General features: G+C 45.2%; 1 protein-coding gene across 2 annotated transcripts in view; it reads left to right on the forward strand.

Moving 5' to 3' along the window:
* Window positions 1-8799: 8799 nt before the first annotated feature.
* PTPRJ (protein tyrosine phosphatase receptor type J) overlaps window positions 8800-19453 on the forward strand; it is a gene marked incomplete at its 3' end in the record, with an annotated part of 35891 nt that continues 25237 nt past the window's right edge. Inside the window, 3 exon segments of one of the 2 annotated variants that reach the window (XM_027775434.1) lie at window positions 8800-8821; window positions 17092-17110; window positions 18230-18460. In XM_027775434.1, the coding sequence (XP_027631235.1) occupies window positions 18244-18460 (217 nt within the window). 2 annotated transcript variants of the gene reach the window in all.

The raw sequence follows: 19453 nt of genomic DNA on the forward strand, positions 1-19453 counted from the left end.
CCTGTGGGTTTTCTACTGCACCTCAACTCTGTGCTCCATTCTGCAGTCTTGTGGGAGTCACGGGGAGGTTGTTTGGCCTGTGAAAACCTCCATGAGGCCTTGGGAGGAGTTTGGTGACTTCATTGTAGTTCTGTGAAGGTAGAAAAACATCTGGGGCTGTTGACATTTCTGCTGACGCTCATGGGCTCTGTGCTAGGATCCACCCTTGGCTTTGTGGCCAGATTGTGATGGTGAGAGACCTCCTTAGCTTATTGTGGCCAGGTGAAGGCAGAGTTGATGAGCTTGGAGCCTGGAGCCTGAAGTTCTGTCCACATCTGGGAGTAGGGGCAGAGAAGAAGACTAGGGAGTCATGAAGGCATAGATCTGTAGATTGTAGATCCTCCCAGCAGGGCAGTGGGAAGGGACGTGTCCATGAGGAGCTGGCCTTGAGCAACAGCCTGCACTTGGTAAATGGTGGCAGTCAGTCGTTTTTATCCATACTCCCAGATGGGGCTGGGCGGTACGAGAGAGACTGGGTGAGATTTATGGGGTGGTTTTATTGTTCATATTTAAGGACATGACAAAGACTTCAGCTGGGGAACTGAACTCTCTGCCCTGTTTTTTGCTCTTTTTGAAGGGTAAGGGGGTGCAGGTGGTGTTGTGTTGGGGTCACATGAGGTGATAAGGAGAATTTAAGGACAAGCAGAGGGGAACACTTTATATTCATATTGTACACGCTGTTCATACCTGACATTGACCAGAAATCTCTTAAGAGAGAAGCTTAGTAAACTGTCTATTAATTATCATAGCCCGTGTACTTTGGTTGCAAGGTGCGTTTTGCTTATGGGTCGTGAACTCAGAAGTCTTCGGGGCAATTGGGAATGTAAATAAATGGAATGGATCAAATAATGAAAAGGCATACTGCCTTGCAGTCTTTCATAGGCTCCTGTGTGATAGAGAAAGTCAACAGTGTGGGTGCCCTGTTGCTTGGCAACTGCCATTTGTCCTCAGTGTTGAGGTGACAGTAATAGGGAGTGGCTTTGAATGCCAAACACTCGCCCCATGGAAAGGGACTGAAACTCAGATCTAATTAATTTCTTTAATGTATCCAGATAAGAAAGGCAGATCTTTCTTCTTTTTTTAAATTTTATTTTGAGGAGCCAAGAATAGCCATTTAAGAAATGCTAAGTCTCCATAATTAAAGTACTTGCTCAAGGGGCCAGCCAGCGGGGTGTGGTGGTTAAAGCAGCTGGATCTCACATGACTGGCTGCATGGTTTGCGTCCAGGACCAAGCAACTTGAAAGACAGGGTGGGTGCATGTGTGTGCATTCCCAAAATCTCAAGAGAAGAATGGAGAAAGGGGATTTTCATTAAGAAAGACTTTGTTCCTTCCCATGTCTTAGCAGCTAAAGATTACTAATTGGGAATTCAGACTAGCATTGAGAGAGCCTGTGTTCTTAAGCTGAGTTGATGGGAATCCAGCCAAAAGCAAAGAAACAATGACAACAATACAGAGCTATCCTCTCTTGAACCTTTGCCTTGTGCCTGACATGATTTCTTTTGATTCTTTGAAGTGTTTGAGGAGGGTGCTGTCATCATTCTTATTTTCACATGAGAAGATTGAGATTTTTAGCTAAGTGCTCCAACTAATAATTGTCAAAACCCAGAACCAGACCCCGGGGCTGATGCTCAGAGCTGCTGGAGGCCCACACCTGGGCCTATGCCCTGGTTGCATTTAGGTTATTGTTAAAAACTGATTGGAGGGACTAGCAGTTGGCATGAGGGCTATGTTGCTGGACTCTCACATAGTTGGCCACGGTTTGCGTCCCGGACCCAGTGGCTTAAACTCAGGCTGGGCGCGTGTGTGTGCGTGCCCAAGATCCCAAGACGAGAATGGAGGAGAAGGGATTGCGGCATGACCATCCCCCCTGGAGGGTGATTTCTTGCTTTCTGTCTCTTTGTCTCTCTGTCTTCCTGGTGAATGCAAGCACCCAATAGCAAAAACCTCTCAAAAAGAAAAGAAAAAAAAGAAGGTAGCCAGTCTGAGCATTTTAGCCCAAGTTTTTTCTTTTATGCAAAAGAATCCAAGACCTCCCCTTCTCTGCTGTTCAGGCTTCTGTGTTAGCAAATATACCTTCTGGTTCTACTTTTCAATTTAGTCTTGTATGATACTTCACCCCATCATGCTTCACATTTCATCACTCTAATCCTCCTCACTGATGCCCTGCGAGTGGTAATCATGATAATAATCGCTAATACTTATACTGGTTACCCCCAGTATGCTAAGTGCTTCACATGGATTATGCTGCTTAATACCTGTCACAACAATCCTTTCAGATAAATACTGTTTATACTAATTTTTTAAGAGACTTTTTAAAAAGAACAACACAGACAAATTTATATAGGTATCTGTGTATCCCCTGCCATATTCTTTTAGTTATGTTAATGATCAAACTAACAGAAATACTCACCTCTCAGGTTCAGTACTTAATATTCCAACCTCTTTTGCTTTAGTTAGACACTACTATTAATTGCTGACAATGGTTAAGCACCTTGCCTGGATTTACGAGGTTGGGCTCAAGAGCATGTTCTCTTATTCTGGTGCAATTTGGCTGACAGTGTTAGGGTGTGTCCCCATGGGGTCCATATGTTTGCTGCCATTATGGAACCCCTTCTACTTGCTGCTGAATCCCCAATCACTCCTGTAGAACAGGTAACTTGCAGGTGAAAAAAAACAAGAAGTTACGTCCCTGGCTTTTGAGTTCCTTAGGACTTAATGGTGTTGCCAGACCTGTCTCAGGTCTCACCTCACGTCCTGTGGGTTTTCTACTGCACCTCAACTCTGTGCTCCATTCTGCAGTCTTGTGGGAGTCACGGGGAGGTTGTTTGGCCTGTGAAAACCTCCATGAGGCCTTGGGAGGAGTTTGGTGACTTCATTGTAGTTCTGTGAAGGTAGAAAAACATCTGGGGCTGTTGACATTTCTGCTGACGCTCATGGGCTCTGTGCTAGGATCCACCCTTGGCTTTGTGGCCAGATTGTGATGGTGAGAGACCTCCTTAGCTTATTGTGGCCAGGTGAAGGCAGAGTTGATGAGCTTGGAGCCTGGAGCCTGAAGTTCTGTCCACATCTGGGAGTAGGGGCAGAGAAGAAGACTAGGGAGTCATGAAGGCATAGATCTGTAGATTGTAGATCCTCCCAGCAGGGCAGTGGGAAGGGACGTGTCCATGAGGAGCTGGCCTTGAGCAACAGCCTGCACTTGGTAAATGGTGGCAGTCAGTCGTTTTTATCCATACTCCCAGATGGGGCTGGGCGGTACGAGAGAGACTGGGTGAGATTTATGGGGTGGTTTTATTGTTCATATTTAAGGACATGACAAAGACTTCAGCTGGGGAACTGAACTCTCTGCCCTGTTTTTTGCTCTTTTTGAAGGGTAAGGGGGTGCAGGTGGTGTTGTGTTGGGGTCACATGAGGTGATAAGGAGAATTTAAGGACAAGCAGAGGGGAACACTTTATATTCATATTGTACACGCTGTTCATACCTGACATTGACCAGAAATCTCTTAAGAGAGAAGCTTAGTAAACTGTCTATTAATTATCATAGCCCGTGTACTTTGGTTGCAAGGTGCGTTTTGCTTATGGGTCGTGAACTCAGAAGTCTTCGGGGCAATTGGGAATGTAAATAAATGGAATGGATCAAATAATGAAAAGGCATACTGCCTTGCAGTCTTTCATAGGCTCCTGTGTGATAGAGAAAGTCAACAGTGTGGGTGCCCTGTTGCTTGGCAACTGCCATTTGTCCTCAGTGTTGAGGTGACAGTAATAGGGAGTGGCTTTGAATGCCAAACACTCGCCCCATGGAAAGGGACTGAAACTCAGATCTAATTAATTTCTTTAATGTATCCAGATAAGAAAGGCAGATCTTTCTTCTTTTTTTAAATTTTATTTTGAGGAGCCAAGAATAGCCATTTAAGAAATGCTAAGTCTCCATAATTAAAGTACTTGCTCAAGGGGCCAGCCAGCGGGGTGTGGTGGTTAAAGCAGCTGGATCTCACATGACTGGCTGCATGGTTTGCGTCCAGGACCAAGCAACTTGAAAGACAGGGTGGGTGCATGTGTGTGCATTCCCAAAATCTCAAGAGAAGAATGGAGAAAGGGGATTTCAGCATGCCCATCTCCTAGGGGGTGTGCTTTCTCACTTACCGTCTCTGTCTCTCCCCCTACCCTGCCTATAGCAGATTAAAAACAAACGAACAAACAAGCAAAAAGCTTGCTCAAGATTTTAAAAAGTGCCTGAGTCAAACCAAACATGCCAGCAGGTGAGATTCAGGTGAGGGATACCCAGTGTAAGAGCTCTGGATTTATCATATGATGCCAAAAAAGGGTTCAGATAGGGACTTGGGGGTTGCCAACGGTGACCTTCCCTTTAGCTGAGGAGATGCGTGTTGGCGAGCAGTCCAGGGGTTTGTGTTTCAGTCTCCGTGCTGGGTGATCTGGGTTGAGTTGCTGAACCATTCTGGGACTTAACTTTCTCCCTTCATGAACTCAAAGGGTAGGCAGAGCACTAGCTTTCAAACTGTGTTCCTGAAGTGTGTCGGGGTGGGGGTGTGTGTTCTGAAAGCATTTGCTCTGAGTTTTATTAAAATAGTGCTGTTTCCTGTCTACCTGCCAACTGGAGTATATTTGAAACTGTAATGACAACACTTGCCCAGATATATGTGACATCAGATTTTAATACATTGGAGACCACCAGTGTCTTAACTCAGTTACACATTGGGCACATTCAAAATAAAGATGAGGTCATTTGAACTTCAAAAACAAACTACTTTTATCCACATGTACATACACATACATTCATAGAGAGATACGATGATACAGACGTGTATGAAATGTGCACCTCTATACATGTAGTTCCTCATGAGATTCTTTCTGTAACAAAAGGTGATTCTGTTGCTAAACATACACTTGGAAACTCTGGCCCAGGATCTCCAAGGTCATCCTCAGCTCTGCATCTCCAAGTTCACAGAACCTCACCAAAATAACCCCTCTGGTTATGTTTTTGTCTGTGTCTTTGGAAGAGTTCATCGTGCCCCGAGAAGGGGAAGATGAACCAACTGGTCTTTGCAGGGTGGTTGGTCCTCATCCTTCCCATTGAAGCCAGGCTTGGCATTTTGGGGACAGAGAATGATGGGTTGTGCTGACTCTTCTTCACGTTTCCTCCTCGATGACAACGTCATTTTTCACAATTGAGGCAGAGTAAACTGGCCAGTTCTCCTCTTGCTTCGCCTGACCCACATCATGGGTGCCTTTCCCGCCTTCTTGACTCTAGAGAAGAAACAGACGCCAGGAATCAGTCCACCCTACAATGCCACGCATGCCTTTTGAGACATTTTCTCCTTGGTTTTTATTGCCTGGCATCTGAGTTCCGTCGGAGGGCCACCTGGTCTGCCATTTTCGTGATCAATGGTTGACCTTTCAAGGCCCAGTTTTATAAAGAGCTGTTGGATCGTTTTTCTGAGGGTGATAAAGGAGAGCGAGGAAGAATGATGGTCTTTTAGAATTGAGATCTGCGCTATTTAAAAATCTCATAAAATGCTATTTGATTTTAAACATTGCTTGAAGCAGTTCACATTTTGGTTAATTACGTCAGTGGGTAAAAATAACTATTGTCATATGGTGTGTGGGCTTGGTTTTAGAAGGATAAAGAGTCTATTGTTACCCATTGTGTTATCCAGTCACTTATTACCCATCTTTAAAAACCCAACGTGTATAATAGAAAACCCAAAGCTTTGCCACTTGCTAAAATTCAGGCTGCATTGTGACTTTACCTCCAACCCCGCCTCCTTTGAGAACAAAGCAAAAGCTGTCTTAATTTAGTCAATTCAGATGGCTTGATGGAACCTGACCTCAAGACCCAGGCCAGGCAGGGGATTGTGACCTGTAGCCCTGGAATCACCTGTGGGTTCCATGGTCTCAGTTGAGACTTGCCTAGGGATGAACCAGCTGCAGGAGTGGTTAAGGTCAAGGGCTTCAGTAGACAGACTGGACTAGAATCAACCTTACAGAAGCTGTGAGATGCTGGGTCAGGAACTCAGCTTTTCCCAGCCTTGTGTCTACATCTGTGAAATGGGGATAGATGCACTTGCTGCCTCCTGGGGTTGTTATAAGACTTCTGTGAGATTACATAACGCAACATCTGTTGCACAGGGCCGAGGGCCAGGAGCTAAGGGCTCAGTCAATATTATAATCAGTAAAATGAGGGCCAGGTAGAGGTGCAGTGATAATGCAACTGGAATCCACATGGAAAAAGTCTTAGGTTCACCTTCTGTGACCTCCCTGAACATGGTAGGTGCACACACACATGCCCATGGAGACCCTGTTGGGGGGTGTCTATCCCTCTCTTTCTCATTCCTTCTTTCTCATGGAAGAAATAAATACACTTAAAAACATTATAATAAAGTAGAATAAACTAGCATTAAGTTCCCACATGGTGTCACTCTTCTGGTGGTGTTCTCTACCCCTCTTCCCCTGTGTGTTACCCCAATGCCACGAGAGTCTCTCCCTCTCTGTCCGCCAAACTCACTAGGTCCTTGGGCATCCTCTATCTATTCGACCAGGGGGCTCCCAGCTGCCTCTGTGCATGGCATTGCCAATTTCTCTTGGCCCTTCTCTTGCTCACGAGCTCTTATAGAGTCAAGATCACCTTAGGGACCATTGGTGTCTCCAGGGTGGTAAGGAGTGGGGTAGGGTGGGGTGTGGAGCAGTTGCAGAAGGTCATCAATTGAGCAGAGGGGTGGTGGCCTTTGAATTTCTTTGGTGAGGCAGGAAGAGCGCTCTTAGACTGGAAATAAAGGAAGCTTGTTTTGTTTAAGTTCTCAGGAGAACTCAGACTGGATCTGGATTGCAGGCACTTTTGTCACTTTATAATTGAGGAACTGGATGACTCAGTTGACCTGCAAGTCTCAGAGCTCACAGTGACAAGGCAAGTTGAACTTAAACCCCTTGACCAGCCTAGTATATACCTACCAGATTCACTGGCTGTCAGTGGGGACGTGACCTGAACTTTATGCTGCCAATTCCTGGTGCTCCTGCAGACCCCTGTGCGCCAGGAGGAGGCCGACTCCAATCTTCTACACCAGGGAGTGCACACCCCTCTTGGTTTCTTATAACTCCATCCACACCCTGGAAAATAGACCCCCTTTAAACGCCTCACCGTACTATAGTTGGGTATGTGTGTCCTCTGTCCTGGCCAGGATCATGACTAATACATGTTTTAGGAAGAATTATCAGGGCCAGCAGGTGGCATAGTGGTTAAGGCGCTGGACTCCCACATGACTGATGATAGTTCAAGTCCCGGACCCAGTAGCTTGAAACTCAGGCTGGGTGCGTGTTCTTTTGTGCCCAATATTGTGAGAGGAGAATGGAGGAAAAGGGATTGTGGTGTGGCCATCTCTCTGGAGGGTGGTTTCACGCTTTCTTTCTCTGTCTCTGGCTCGTGCATGTGCCCTATAGCAAAAATCTCTCTTAAAAACAAAATAAAGAATAATCTAGGCATTCTTGTATTTCACTGTGGATTGAACAGAGAGACCAGAAGAGAAGCAACCAGGTGAGTGGATAAAGGAATAGGGCCTGGCTCTCACCCTTAGTGTTCACATAAGGCTTCAGTTTAGGCTTGGGTTTCTTGTATTTTAGATAAGGGATTAAAAAATGTCTACTTATTTTGTCCATGAGTGAGATAGAGAGAGAGAGAGAGAGAGAGAGAGAGAGGAGAGAGAGAGAGAACGAGGGTACGAGCTCTCCCAGGAGGGTCTTAACACTGCCACCCCCATGCCCCCTCGCCTCAGCCAGCCCAGGGCCACGGGCACATGCACGCCTAGTGTTCATAGGGAGGTTGCCGGACATGAACCTGGAACCTCCATGTGGGTTTGCCTCACAGAGTGCTGCATTCCACCGCTGTGCTGCCATCCAGGCCCCACCAAACAAGGGATTGCAGGGAGCCAAAGTGATGCTTTGGCAAATTTGAAACAAAAATATATTGCAGCAGTACAACCCTGTTCTAGCACTTCTTAATTTTGTGTGTACATGTACCAGAGCTCCAAAGAATAAAAATGGAAACAGCCTGAGTTTTTCTCAGCCCCAAGGGGAGATCATTACTGTGATTTAGGACTGGAGGTTGTGAGGACTTAGTATATGGTGACCACAGTACAGGAGTGGCAAAGTCAAAGTATGCTGGGCAGGGAACCTTTAAGTTACCCACCAAGAGTGATGGAGAGGGGAGAGCCAGAGATTATGCCAAAGTTTCTAGAATGGAAGACAGGTTTAATGGGGGAGTCCCAATTGAGAAGGGGAAGAGGGCAGTGGCAGGGTCTCTTTTGGCATGTGTATACGGTACTGTTTTCATGTAGAGGAGTTGGGAGAATTGAGAAGTTTTAGGTTATTGCCGTTGGTGACAGCCTTATGACTTAGTTGTTGAGTGTCAAGAATCCAGTGTTCAGAAGGGACCCTGGTGTAATGGCTGCAGCTTTGGCTGAATTGGAGTAGCATCGAAAGCAATGTCAATGGCGTCTATTTTGGGAGGGCCGGGAAGAGATCCTGTTACTGGAACCACAGTTCTGGGACTGGTGGTGGTTCCCGGAGAGGGTTTGGCTCATCAGCATAACCAGAGGAGGCTGTGAAACAGGAACCAGTCTCTGGGGGAAGGAAATGATGAATAAGGCTGAAAGGTGCAATATCGAGGGGCTGCACCCCAGTAAAGAGCAAGACTCTATCTACTGTGCAGCATTGGGTGCCTTTGGGTGTCTCTGGTTGACTGATGGGTTTGCTACCTCACCTGGGGTTCCTAGGTAACCGTAAGTCTTGGGTAGAACTGAGGACTGTACGCCTTCTTCCCATGTGTGTCACCACTGAGTCGAGCCTGTGACTTACTCTCTCCCCTCAGTATTTGCTCCTTTTATCCAGCTGTGGGGGCCAGCAGCCTCGGCTCTGTGTGAGTGACTTTGTCGAGGAGAATGAGAAGGTGGGTGAACTGTGAACTGTGAGGACCCCCGTCCATGTCTACTTCCCAGGGTAGAAGAGAAGTTTGTGTTGTGTGGTTAGAGTTGAGATCTGGGTTTTGGTTTTGGTGCTTTCTCTCTGGTGATGTGTCCTTGGGTAAGCCAGTTATTGTCTCTGGGTCTTGGTATTCTCCCCTGTAGCTGGCTTGTTGCTCTATTTAAATATAGCCATGCACCATATAACGACATTTTGGTCTGTGACAGACCACATGTAGAACAGTGGTCCCGTGAGGCCATAATGGGCTATATACCATATAGCCTCGGTGGGCAGTAGGCTGTACCATCAAGGTTAACGCAAGCACACTCTGATGTGATGAAATCGACTAATATGTGGTTTTTTTTGGAGAGGTTTTCGCTATAGGGCACGTGCGCTCGCCAGACGGACAGAGAGAGACAGAGAGACAGAAAGCGAGAAATCACCCCCCCAGTGGGGATGGTCACGCCGCAATCCCTTCTCCTCCATTCTCCTCTCGGGATTTTGGGCACGCACGCACACATGCCCGGCATGAGCTTTAAGCCACCGGGTCTGGGACGTGAACCATGGTCGACTATGTGGGAGTCCGGCGACCTAGCCATTACGCTAACTACTGGTTCCCGTGACTAATGTGTTTTTCAGAATGTGCCCCTGCCGCTCATGACTGGACTCAGAAAAAAAAATACTTGAGAGAGTGTGAGTTTCTGGTTGCCCATTATTTTTGGTTGTTTTTTTTTTTTAATCTGAGCCCTGATGTTATCTGTAAAACAGGATAGACATTTATACCTTGCAGGGTTGCGGTAAGATTGCAGGATGGTGATGATGAGAGCGGCAGCTCAAATAAATACCTCAATTTTATCCTCACTAGACAAGGCAGATATGATCATCGTCAACCCTGTTTGCAGATGTAGGTACTGAAGGACAGAGGACTTCGACCAGCTCCCTGCCACAGTCACCTAGTCCAAATGGTGGCACTAAGTGGTTTCCTTCAGGTGACCTGATGGCAGACGCCATGCTCATAACCATGACTCGGAGCTGAGATGGGTGAGATGAGGTGAGGGCGGGGAGAACCCAACATAGTTCCTGGCACATAGTAGGTGCTTATAAATTTGAGTTCCTCCTTCTTTCTTAGAATGCATTTGGAAGCAGAGCTCCCTGTAGGTCTTGTGGCCGGGCTCTTTTGTCCAGTCCATGTTTTTCCAGTTCACAGGGCTTTTCCCCCCTCTTCCCTGCCTGTCCAAATCCACCTTTCGAGACATCCTTATTATTATTTTGGATTTAGAACTATTATTAATTTATTGTTATTACTATTGAAATTTGACCAGAGGGAGAGAGAAAGTGAGAAAGCAAGTCACCAGGTTCGTGAGCTGAACTGTGGTCGGTCATGTGGGAGCCCAGCGCTTCAACCACCATTGCACCGGCTAGCCCCAATATCCTTATTTTTAAACAACAACTTCTCTTTCTCCTCATTCGGAAAGTTTCCTTTCTCGCTTTCCTTCCTAATGGCTGAGCTTGATTATGCAGTCACCCCCTATATTTTTGACAAATTGAAGTGCAATTTACAAAACATAAAAGTAACCTTGTTATATTCTGTGGCATTTAGTGCATTCACAATGCTCTACAACCATGGTCTCTATCTGGTGCCAAACATTTTCAGTACCCACAAGGAAACCTCCCATTAGCAGCCTCTCCCCCTAGCCCCTCCAGAGTCTGCTTTCTGTTTCTGTGGGCTCCCCTACTCCAGACACTCCAGTAAACACAGTTATACAGCACAGGAGCTTCTGCGTCCGACTTCTTTCATTTAGCATCATGTTTTTGTGGTAACGTGGTCAGTACCTCATTCTTCTTTGTGGTTGAATAATATCCTGTCGTATGGAGATGCCCCCTTTAGTTTGAGGTGTTTCCATCTTTTGGCTGTTGTGAATAGTGTTGCTACAACATCTGCTGCTTTTTATGCAAATCTGCCCCCCCCCCATTCAGTTTGGGCCTGGGGGCTGTGACTTCTGATACCCCCTGAGCCCCAGCTATAGGGTGGACTCACTCATAACCCTCTGATCTGTGGGTCTGGCCAAGTCAGAAGGCAAAAGGCTGGAACAGCCAGAGGGAAAAGGGAACAGATCTTGAAGCCTGAGGTGCTGCTGGCACCTTGCTGGTCTCTGCAAACTTTATCTGGTTTAGTTTTTGTCCAGAGGAAAGTAGAAATTGAAAAGGGATGGTTTTATCTCCAGCCAGAGGTGGCGTTTCCCCCTTCCTCTCTTCTTTCTCTTCTGACCCTGGGGCAAGTCTATGATCTGTGTGTGACTTAAGGAGTCCCTGAGCCTCCGGTCTTCATCTGCAAAATGGGGATTATGACTTCCATTGTCCAGGGTTGTCAAAGGATGAAGTGAGATAGAGCCTGTGGAATGCTTCTCTCTTTCTCTGCCAGGATGAGGAAGTGTGGGGTTGGAGACCAGCTGTGGAAGGGCATTTGCATGCGGGGTATTTCAGCGGGATTTCTCTCTGTGAATGCCAGTGCCGTTTTGGGCCCTCTTGGTGGGGAAGGAGGTGAGATTATTCTCATCACCGTTTCTGGCCATCACTGCTACAAAGGTGTTCTCATAAACTTCCTTTTTCTGTAGTTCATATTGGTGGTCAATGTATGAATCTGTGGGATTTGATGTCCTTCCATTCCACCCTCAGGTATAACCAGGCTTTGAGTTAATTTTAGATTTTAGAAAGAAGAGCTTTTTCTCTCTCTCTCACTTTTTTTTTTTTTTGAGAGTTTTTTGCTATAGGGCGCGTGCACTTGCCAGAAAGATAGAGCGAGACAGAGAGACAGAAAGCGAGAAATCACCCCCCAGGGGGGATGGCCACGCCACAATCCCTTCTCCTCCATTCTCCTCTCGGGATCTTGGGCACGCACGCACACACGTCCAGCCTGAGTTTAAGCCACCTGGTCCAGGACTCGAACCACGGTCGACTACATGGGAGTCCAGCGACATAGCCATTACGTCAACTGCTGGTCTTGAAGAGCTTTCTCTTGATTGTGGTCCTTTAAAAAGTGTTTATTAGGTATTTTGTGCTAGGTGTTTTGTGGTGTGTTGTACACAAGTGTCTCTGTGTGTGTGTGTAAAAATATGTAATTTAAAAAAAAAAGATTTTTGCCATAGGGTGCATGCACTTGCCATAGAGAGACAGAGACAGAGAGAGGGAAAGTGAGAAATCACCCCTGGCGGGATGGCCATGCTGCGGTCCCTTTGCCTCCATTCTCCTCTCAGGATTCTGAGCATACATGCACACATGCCCTCATGACTTTAAATTTGCCAGGTCTGGGACTTGACCATGGTTGGTCATGTAGAAGTCCAGTGCCTTAACCACCACCCCACCTGCTGGCCTCTACAAGTTTATTTTTTAAAAGTTTTTTTTTTTTTTTCCCCAGAGAGAGAGACCCTGACCACAACAAGGTCTGCACTGTGCAATCTGCCCCAGCCTCCAACAACTAGGACCACGTGCATGCACACATCTGGCATGTTCAGGGATGTCCCCAGACACAAACCCAGGACCTTGCTCCTGTGGGTCCTATTACATCCCACACCACCACCATCTGGCCCTTCCCTTTACATCTGTGGGAACTGGAAGAGTTTGGGGGCCTGGCAGACCTGGACTTGTACCCTGGCTCTGATTAGCTCTGTGACCCTGGATGATGGGTCATTACCTTTCCGGTTCTTCATCCATAAATATGAGAGTTAATGTGAAAATCAGTCTTGCTGTTTTGTTGCTCTGTCAACCAGCATTCTTTTGGTTTCAAATGATAGATGATGAAATAAAAGCAGTTAAATAGTAAGAGGTGTTCTATATCTCTGGGTAAGAGATCTGGAGTGGAAGGCATGGAGTCTGTTGACTTAGCAGCTCAAACATCCAAGTGTTTTCCCTCTTTTCCCTTTAGCCATCTTTAGCAGGTGGATGATTTTTCCCTTCATTGTCACAGAGTAGCTGCAGCAGCTCCAGGCATCACAGGCAGACCCTATAAAATCCACCACAGCAGAGTAGCAGTTTTTCTCATGGATTCTTTTTTTTTTTGGAGAGGTTTTTGTTATAGGGTGCATGCGCTCACCAGACAGACAGAGAGAGACATAGAGACAGAAAGCGAGAAATCACCCCCCAGGGGGGATGGCCACGCCGCAATCCCTTCTCCTCCATTCTCCTCTTGGGATCTTGGGCATGCATGCACACGTGCCTGGCGTGAGTTTAAGCCACCGGGTCCGGGACTTGAACCGCGGTCGACTACATGGGAATCTGGCGACATAGCCATTACGCTAACTGCTGGTCCCGGATTCTTTTTAACTAGTGAGGAACCTCTTCCCCAGAAGGTCTCTTGCAGACTATTCATTCCTCTTACCCTGTGTCTTAGTCTGGGTGTTTACGTTCATGAATTCTGAGGCAAATGTTGATGTATTATTTGGAAAGTTAGGCCCAGAGAAGTGATGATAAGGAAGAAACGGGGGAGGGTGAGGCCAGGAAAGATGTGACCCGTGACGTAGGGTCTTTTTGCATTGGCTGTTGCGTCATCATGGCCTCCATGAGATCTGGGCTGGCATATTTTTGTGGAAGATAGGGCATTTGGAACTCTTGCAAGGAGAAACCCAACCTGGATCTGTCAGGCAGCACTCTTACTCTCTTATTGGATTTTTTTGGGAGCGTAGTAGAAAGGAACATGTAGATAATATCTTTTAAAATTTATGAATTTTTAAAAGTTATAATTCCTGGTTTACGAATAATCATTTTACATTCTATGGGGTACAGAATGCTTTCTCAAAGCATGCACATAGTGTGTAATTACCAAATCAAGGGTATAGACATCCTCATCATCTTCAGCAGTGAATGTCACATAATGTTGTGCATGTTTGCTAATAGTTCTGATTTTATAAAGAATTATTTACTTAATTTTCGTTGTTTTTTTATTTGACTTTAATTAATTAATTTTTTGAGAGATTTTTGCCGTAGGGTGTATGTCCTTGCCAGAAAGACAGTGAGAGACAGAGAGACAGAAAGTGAGAAATCACCCCCCAGAGGGTATGGCCACGCCGCAATCCCTTCTCCACCATTCTCCTCTCGAGATCGTGGGCACACACGCACACGCGCCTGGTGTGAGTTTAAGCCACAGGGTCTGGGACTCAAACTGTGGTTGACTACATGGGAGTCCTGTGACATAGCCATTATGCCAACTGCTAGTCTCATAATTTGACTTTAATTTAAAGTGAGAAAACATGTCATCAGGTCTGAGACTTGAACCGCAGTGGGCCATGTGGGAGTCCAGCGCCTTAACCACCTTGCCACCTACCAGCCTGGTTTTTTTTTTTTTTTTTAATATGTGTTAAATTGCAGCGACATGTTTATTTGTCTATAGAATGCAGTTCCATAGTCTAGCCCACTTGTTTACATGTGCTAAATCTCAGTGCCTTTCTCTCCCCTTGCTTTATATGGAGAGGAATTGTAGCCAGTGGTTAAGCACAAGGACTCCGGGGTCACGCTGCCTGGGTTCAGATCAAAGCACTGCAGTGCACCAGCTCCTTAGTGACCTGTGCTCCCCTCTTAGGAGTGTCTGCAGGATTAGACGAGTTAATATTTGAAAGCACATGAAATGGTGCCTCGCAGACTCAACGCTCTGCATGTGTTTGATTCAATGCATTGACTATACAGACTCAAAGCTGTGATTTCAGTCTCCCAGAAGCTTGCCTTTTACTTTAAGATGTGACCTTGTGGTTTTATCTCCAGAACTGAGCTCGTTGACATGTCTTGTGTAATGTCCATCAGCCGTGAATGGTTATCAAGTCTATGACTGTGAGGGTCACAGGTAAAAACTTTGCAGACTCTCTTTGCCTTCATGACCAACTTCCCTTAGCCAATGGTAGTAACGCCAGAGGTGCCATTCATCTGTCCTCCTGCTGACCTTTGCAGTGATGGGGAGCCTGTCTGCTTTAGCTCCACCACTTCGCAGAGTGCTTGGTCCTGCAGGTGTTTGAGAATTGCTTGTCAGTGAATTCCTACCTTGAGATACATGTGTTTTACATCCTTTGCTATTCTGCAAATGGCTTGAGGACAGGGTGTAGATTGCTAATGTTTTTAGGTGATACTTAGATGGGTGAATGACTGAATGGATCCCCCAGTTGAGGAGACAGTATGTAGACACATATGCAAAGAGAATACCATTGGGAGAGGCTAGGAGACTCCCCTAGAGTCTCAGGTTGTGGAGTTTAATGTTTTGCAACTAGTAGGCAAAAAAAAAAAAAAAAAAGAAAAGGAAAGAAAGAAAGAAAGAAAAATGAAAAATAAATAGCCTGCTGCCCTGTGACACTTGCCTAGCTGCTGACTCCTCTTTTTTTAATCCCTGTCTCTTGTGATTCATCTAAACTGTGTGGCTTGATGCATAGCACAGATTGAAGGGCAGAGGCTGGAGGCAGGAAGGTGGCCAGAAAAAGTTTGGGCCTGATGTGCTAAGGACATAAAGGTCGAGTGGGGTCGTGGTGGGAATGAAAGCTGGAGAGTGGGGGAGTCTTGGGGCAGGCCTTTTCCCCTCTCTGGGCTCATTCTTTCCTTTCAGTGGCATTCATTGAGTGGTTACAGCATGCACCATTCTGAGCCCAGGGCACACAGCAGGTGTCTGTTCTCCTGGAGCAAGCATTGTGTGTTATACTGGGTCGTTGGAAAAGTCATGACATATTTTTTCTATGCAAAAATAGAGAGGTCGTGATGTGATGGAGAGTGAAGGGCGTTGATTTCAGGGGGCGGTTAGGGAAGGACTTGTCAAAGAGGTGGCATTTCGGGCCTTGTCATGGGGAGATCTGGGGCAGAGTTCTTTTGGAGGATAAATACGTAACAGCTTTAAGTGGGAACCAGGCTCCCCATCACTGCAAAGGTCAGCAGGAGGACAGATGAATGGCACCTCTGGCGTTACTACCATTGGCTAAGGGAAGTTGGTCATGAAGGCAAAGAGAGTCTGCAAAGTTTTTACCTGTGACCCTCACAGTCATAGACTTGATAACCATTCACGGCTGATGGACATTACACAAGACATGTCAACGAGCTCAGTTCTGGAGATAAAACCACAAGGTCACATCTTAAAGTAAAAGGCAAGCTTCTGGGAGACTGAAATCACAGCTTTGAGTCTGTATAGTCAATGCATTGAATCAAACACATGCAGAGCGTTGAGTCTGCGAGGCACCATTTCATGTAGTGGGCAAAAGACCAGGGAGCTGTGTGCACTGTGGCTAAGAATTCCCGTTTTATTCTGAGTGTGATGCAAAGTTGGAGGACATTTGTATTTTCCCACCAGTGTCCTTTGTGATTATTTTCTTCTTCATGAAGACTATCCTTTGAAGAACCCCTTTGCCAAAAATGTGTGTTTATGAAGTAATAGAACCAACCACGGGCAATTATTTTAGGCTTTTAAAGCATTGGGAAATAACTTAAGGATCACAATGCATATCTTTGAGGATTTCCTTAGAATCTAAAGATCACAGACTAATATACTGTCAAGTAAATCTTTCAGGCCTCTTGTGTTTCAAATGTTCTTTCCAGAGCTGCTTGCCGTATGATTTTAAAAAAATTACTGCCACCTACTGATAAAAAGAGAAAGAGGAGTTCTGGTACAATGAAAACCCTGAAGCTTGTGGATTTCTTCTGCCACTCATCTGGTCTTGCACCCTGCATGCACGACCTGGAAATAGCTCTGGGGAAAGGGTGTGCTGGTCCGTTTCCTTTTTTCCTGGTCCCGACCGTCTTGCCTCTTGTTTCTGTGTCTTTCTGCCCCAAATCATCATGCAGCATCAGGAGAGTGGTGCTGACTGAGGAACTGTCCCTGTGTTCCTGTGTCCGCGGGGTCAGCCTCATAGAACCCAGTTAATCCTTTGTTTGCAGTTGACCCATGGTTTTGCTGAGTCCGTCGATTTAATGTCCCCAAGACACCCTAACCCTGGCCAGCAGCTCTTTCTTAGTGTACTCCTTACCACCCCACCCCCATTATTAAATCCTCAACTGCTGTGTTTCTGATTTGCATTTTCCATGGCTGACTGAATCTGCTGACTTCCGTTTTCTTTTTCTGTTACAGATCCTGTGCTCAGGTGACTGTGAGTACCATTTTCCTCTCCGTTCTTGTGTTGTTCACTACTGCCCCCTAATGGACACAGTGCAAATCAACAGGATGTGAAAAATCACCTCAAATGCTCATTTGCTAAAACTCACTTAGTTCTCAGTGTTTCTTTAGAAGTGGGGTGAGGATGAAAACAGTAAATGAAAAATTCAATTCATTGTGAAATGCTAACAAGTAAAACACTTATGTTTTCTATGATTTTTCCCTCCCACCTATATCCATGGGTGATTTAAAGTAGTTGAAATTGTAATGCAGTATGATTTTTAAAATATATTTTATATGCTATTCTGCCATAAATATTTTCTTGTGTTGCTTTCTTGCTACATTTAAAAAATAGTGTATAGTGTTCTTGTAGCCTTTGGAAAACCAGAGGTGGCCTCCTGTGTGTATTTCTTTCACATAGAGGGTGAATCCCATTACTCGTCCATCCTCTGTCTATATTAAAATGAGAAAAATAAGGTTATGAAAGTAAATTTTTAATGAAACTATCAATAAATATATTCAATTGAAAGCACCATCTCTTCTGGGATTATATCCTTACTAACTTTTATTTTGGTTTTTAAAATGTTCCCCTAAGAAAATAAAGATAATAGTAGTTGGTAGCTTTTTATTTTTAAATATGTCTTTTTGGAAAAAAAAATTGGTAGCTTTTGCTTGTCTTCAATATTTGGGAACTTTTTTTTCCTTTCTGATTGATAAAATCCCCAATTCTGTGAACCATAAAGATAAAATAATTACATTATTCCCACAGTGACATATAAAGGGGGTGGCTCTTGCTGAAACCTTCTAATAAAACAAATCTCACTTAATAACAGTAATTACGCAAAGCCTGTGCAAACAATGGGGAAAGTTCTGCAGTTGGTGTTTTTCTTCTTGTTAATCGGTTGGGTAAATCAGCTACCAGGTACTCTGTGCAGGCTTGAGTCACTGGTACAACAGAAGAAACCTATCTGCACAGATAGGTTATTTTAAAGGAGGTCAGCAAGGGAATTGTAATACGCTTTAGAAGTTTTAATTTAAAGTCTGTTGTGTAGCAAGTTTACGGTGGAGGTGCCATTTCATTAGCTGTGTTTAGTTTTTCCTTTCTGTGTTCTAGGCATCAGCTGCGATATGGTCAAATCCACATCTACAGCCACTGAGATTGATTTGGCTATTGAATCAAAAAACTTTTCAGTAATAAATAGGACCACTCTGAGTGGCCACGTTCTTTGGCGTCCCTCCAAGGTCACTGACGAGAAGATTTCATTCAGGGACCTCACTCCTGGGACGAGCTATCTTATCAGCTTTTCGAATGGCTCCAGTACCTGCTGTCTACAAGTGCAAACAAGTGAGCAAGACTTTTCTTTTGGGAGGCATTATGAGGTTTTTTTTTTTTTTTTTTAAAGAATTATTTATTTATTTTTATTTATTGTTACTATTATTTTCATTTGCTCGCCAGAGAGAGAAAGAGAGCGGAAATGAGAAAGCAAGCCACCAGGTCCAGGACTTGACCTCAATTAGCCATATGGGAGTTGGGATCTTTACCACTACACTGCCTACTGGCCTCAGAGTGTAGGGTTTTGAGAATGTATTTACATGTCATCAGGCAGTAAGTTTGAAGTCATGTTATCTGAGCTTTGATAATTAAAGAGCAAGTACATCTTCTGTCTTTCTTCTCCCCGTTCTTGGCCCTGTTGCTTGGGTTGAGGAAGAGCTTGGCTTCTCTGAGAGTTCTCTAACACTTTTCTTTTGGCCTGGTCTTTAAGCAGCACTCTGATGGCAGAGCATTTAAGAGTACGAACTTGGAATCAGAGAGACCTTGGTTTTCTTCCTGGGTCTGCCAGCTTCTGACTGTGTAGATCTGGGTAGGTCATTGATTCTATCAGTTTCTTCCTCTTTATTAATATACACATATAATTTAAAAAAAGTCTTAAGATGAGCTTTATTTTCTGAGCTCTTGAAACGTAAGAATCTGCTTTTCTAATACCTTCCCGGAATCCCTGCGTGAATTAACAAAATCTAGTTGTTAACATACTTCTTCTCTTTTTTGGTTGTCAGAGGGCATCCGTGCTCACCAGGGAGTGAGGGGGAGTAGGGTTTCGTCATGCTGTAATCCTTTCTCCTCCATTCATTTCTCCATCCTGTCAGGATTTTGCCACTAGGGCCAGGGTTCTAATTACAACCGACCACGTGGGTTCTGGCTTCCCTTAACCATTATACCATGTGGCCGGCCCCATTTCTCCTTCTTTAACATGGTACCAGTAGCCTTCCTCATGAAGTTTTGAATGAATGCTTGCTCAGCATCTGTACGATGGCCAACCCCAGGTGCGGATCACTGTAA

This window comes from Tupaia chinensis, unplaced genomic scaffold (assembly GCF_000334495.1).
Source record: "Tupaia chinensis unplaced genomic scaffold, TupChi_1.0 Scaffold000561_1, whole genome shotgun sequence".
NCBI lineage: Eukaryota > Metazoa > Chordata > Mammalia > Scandentia > Tupaiidae > Tupaia > Tupaia belangeri.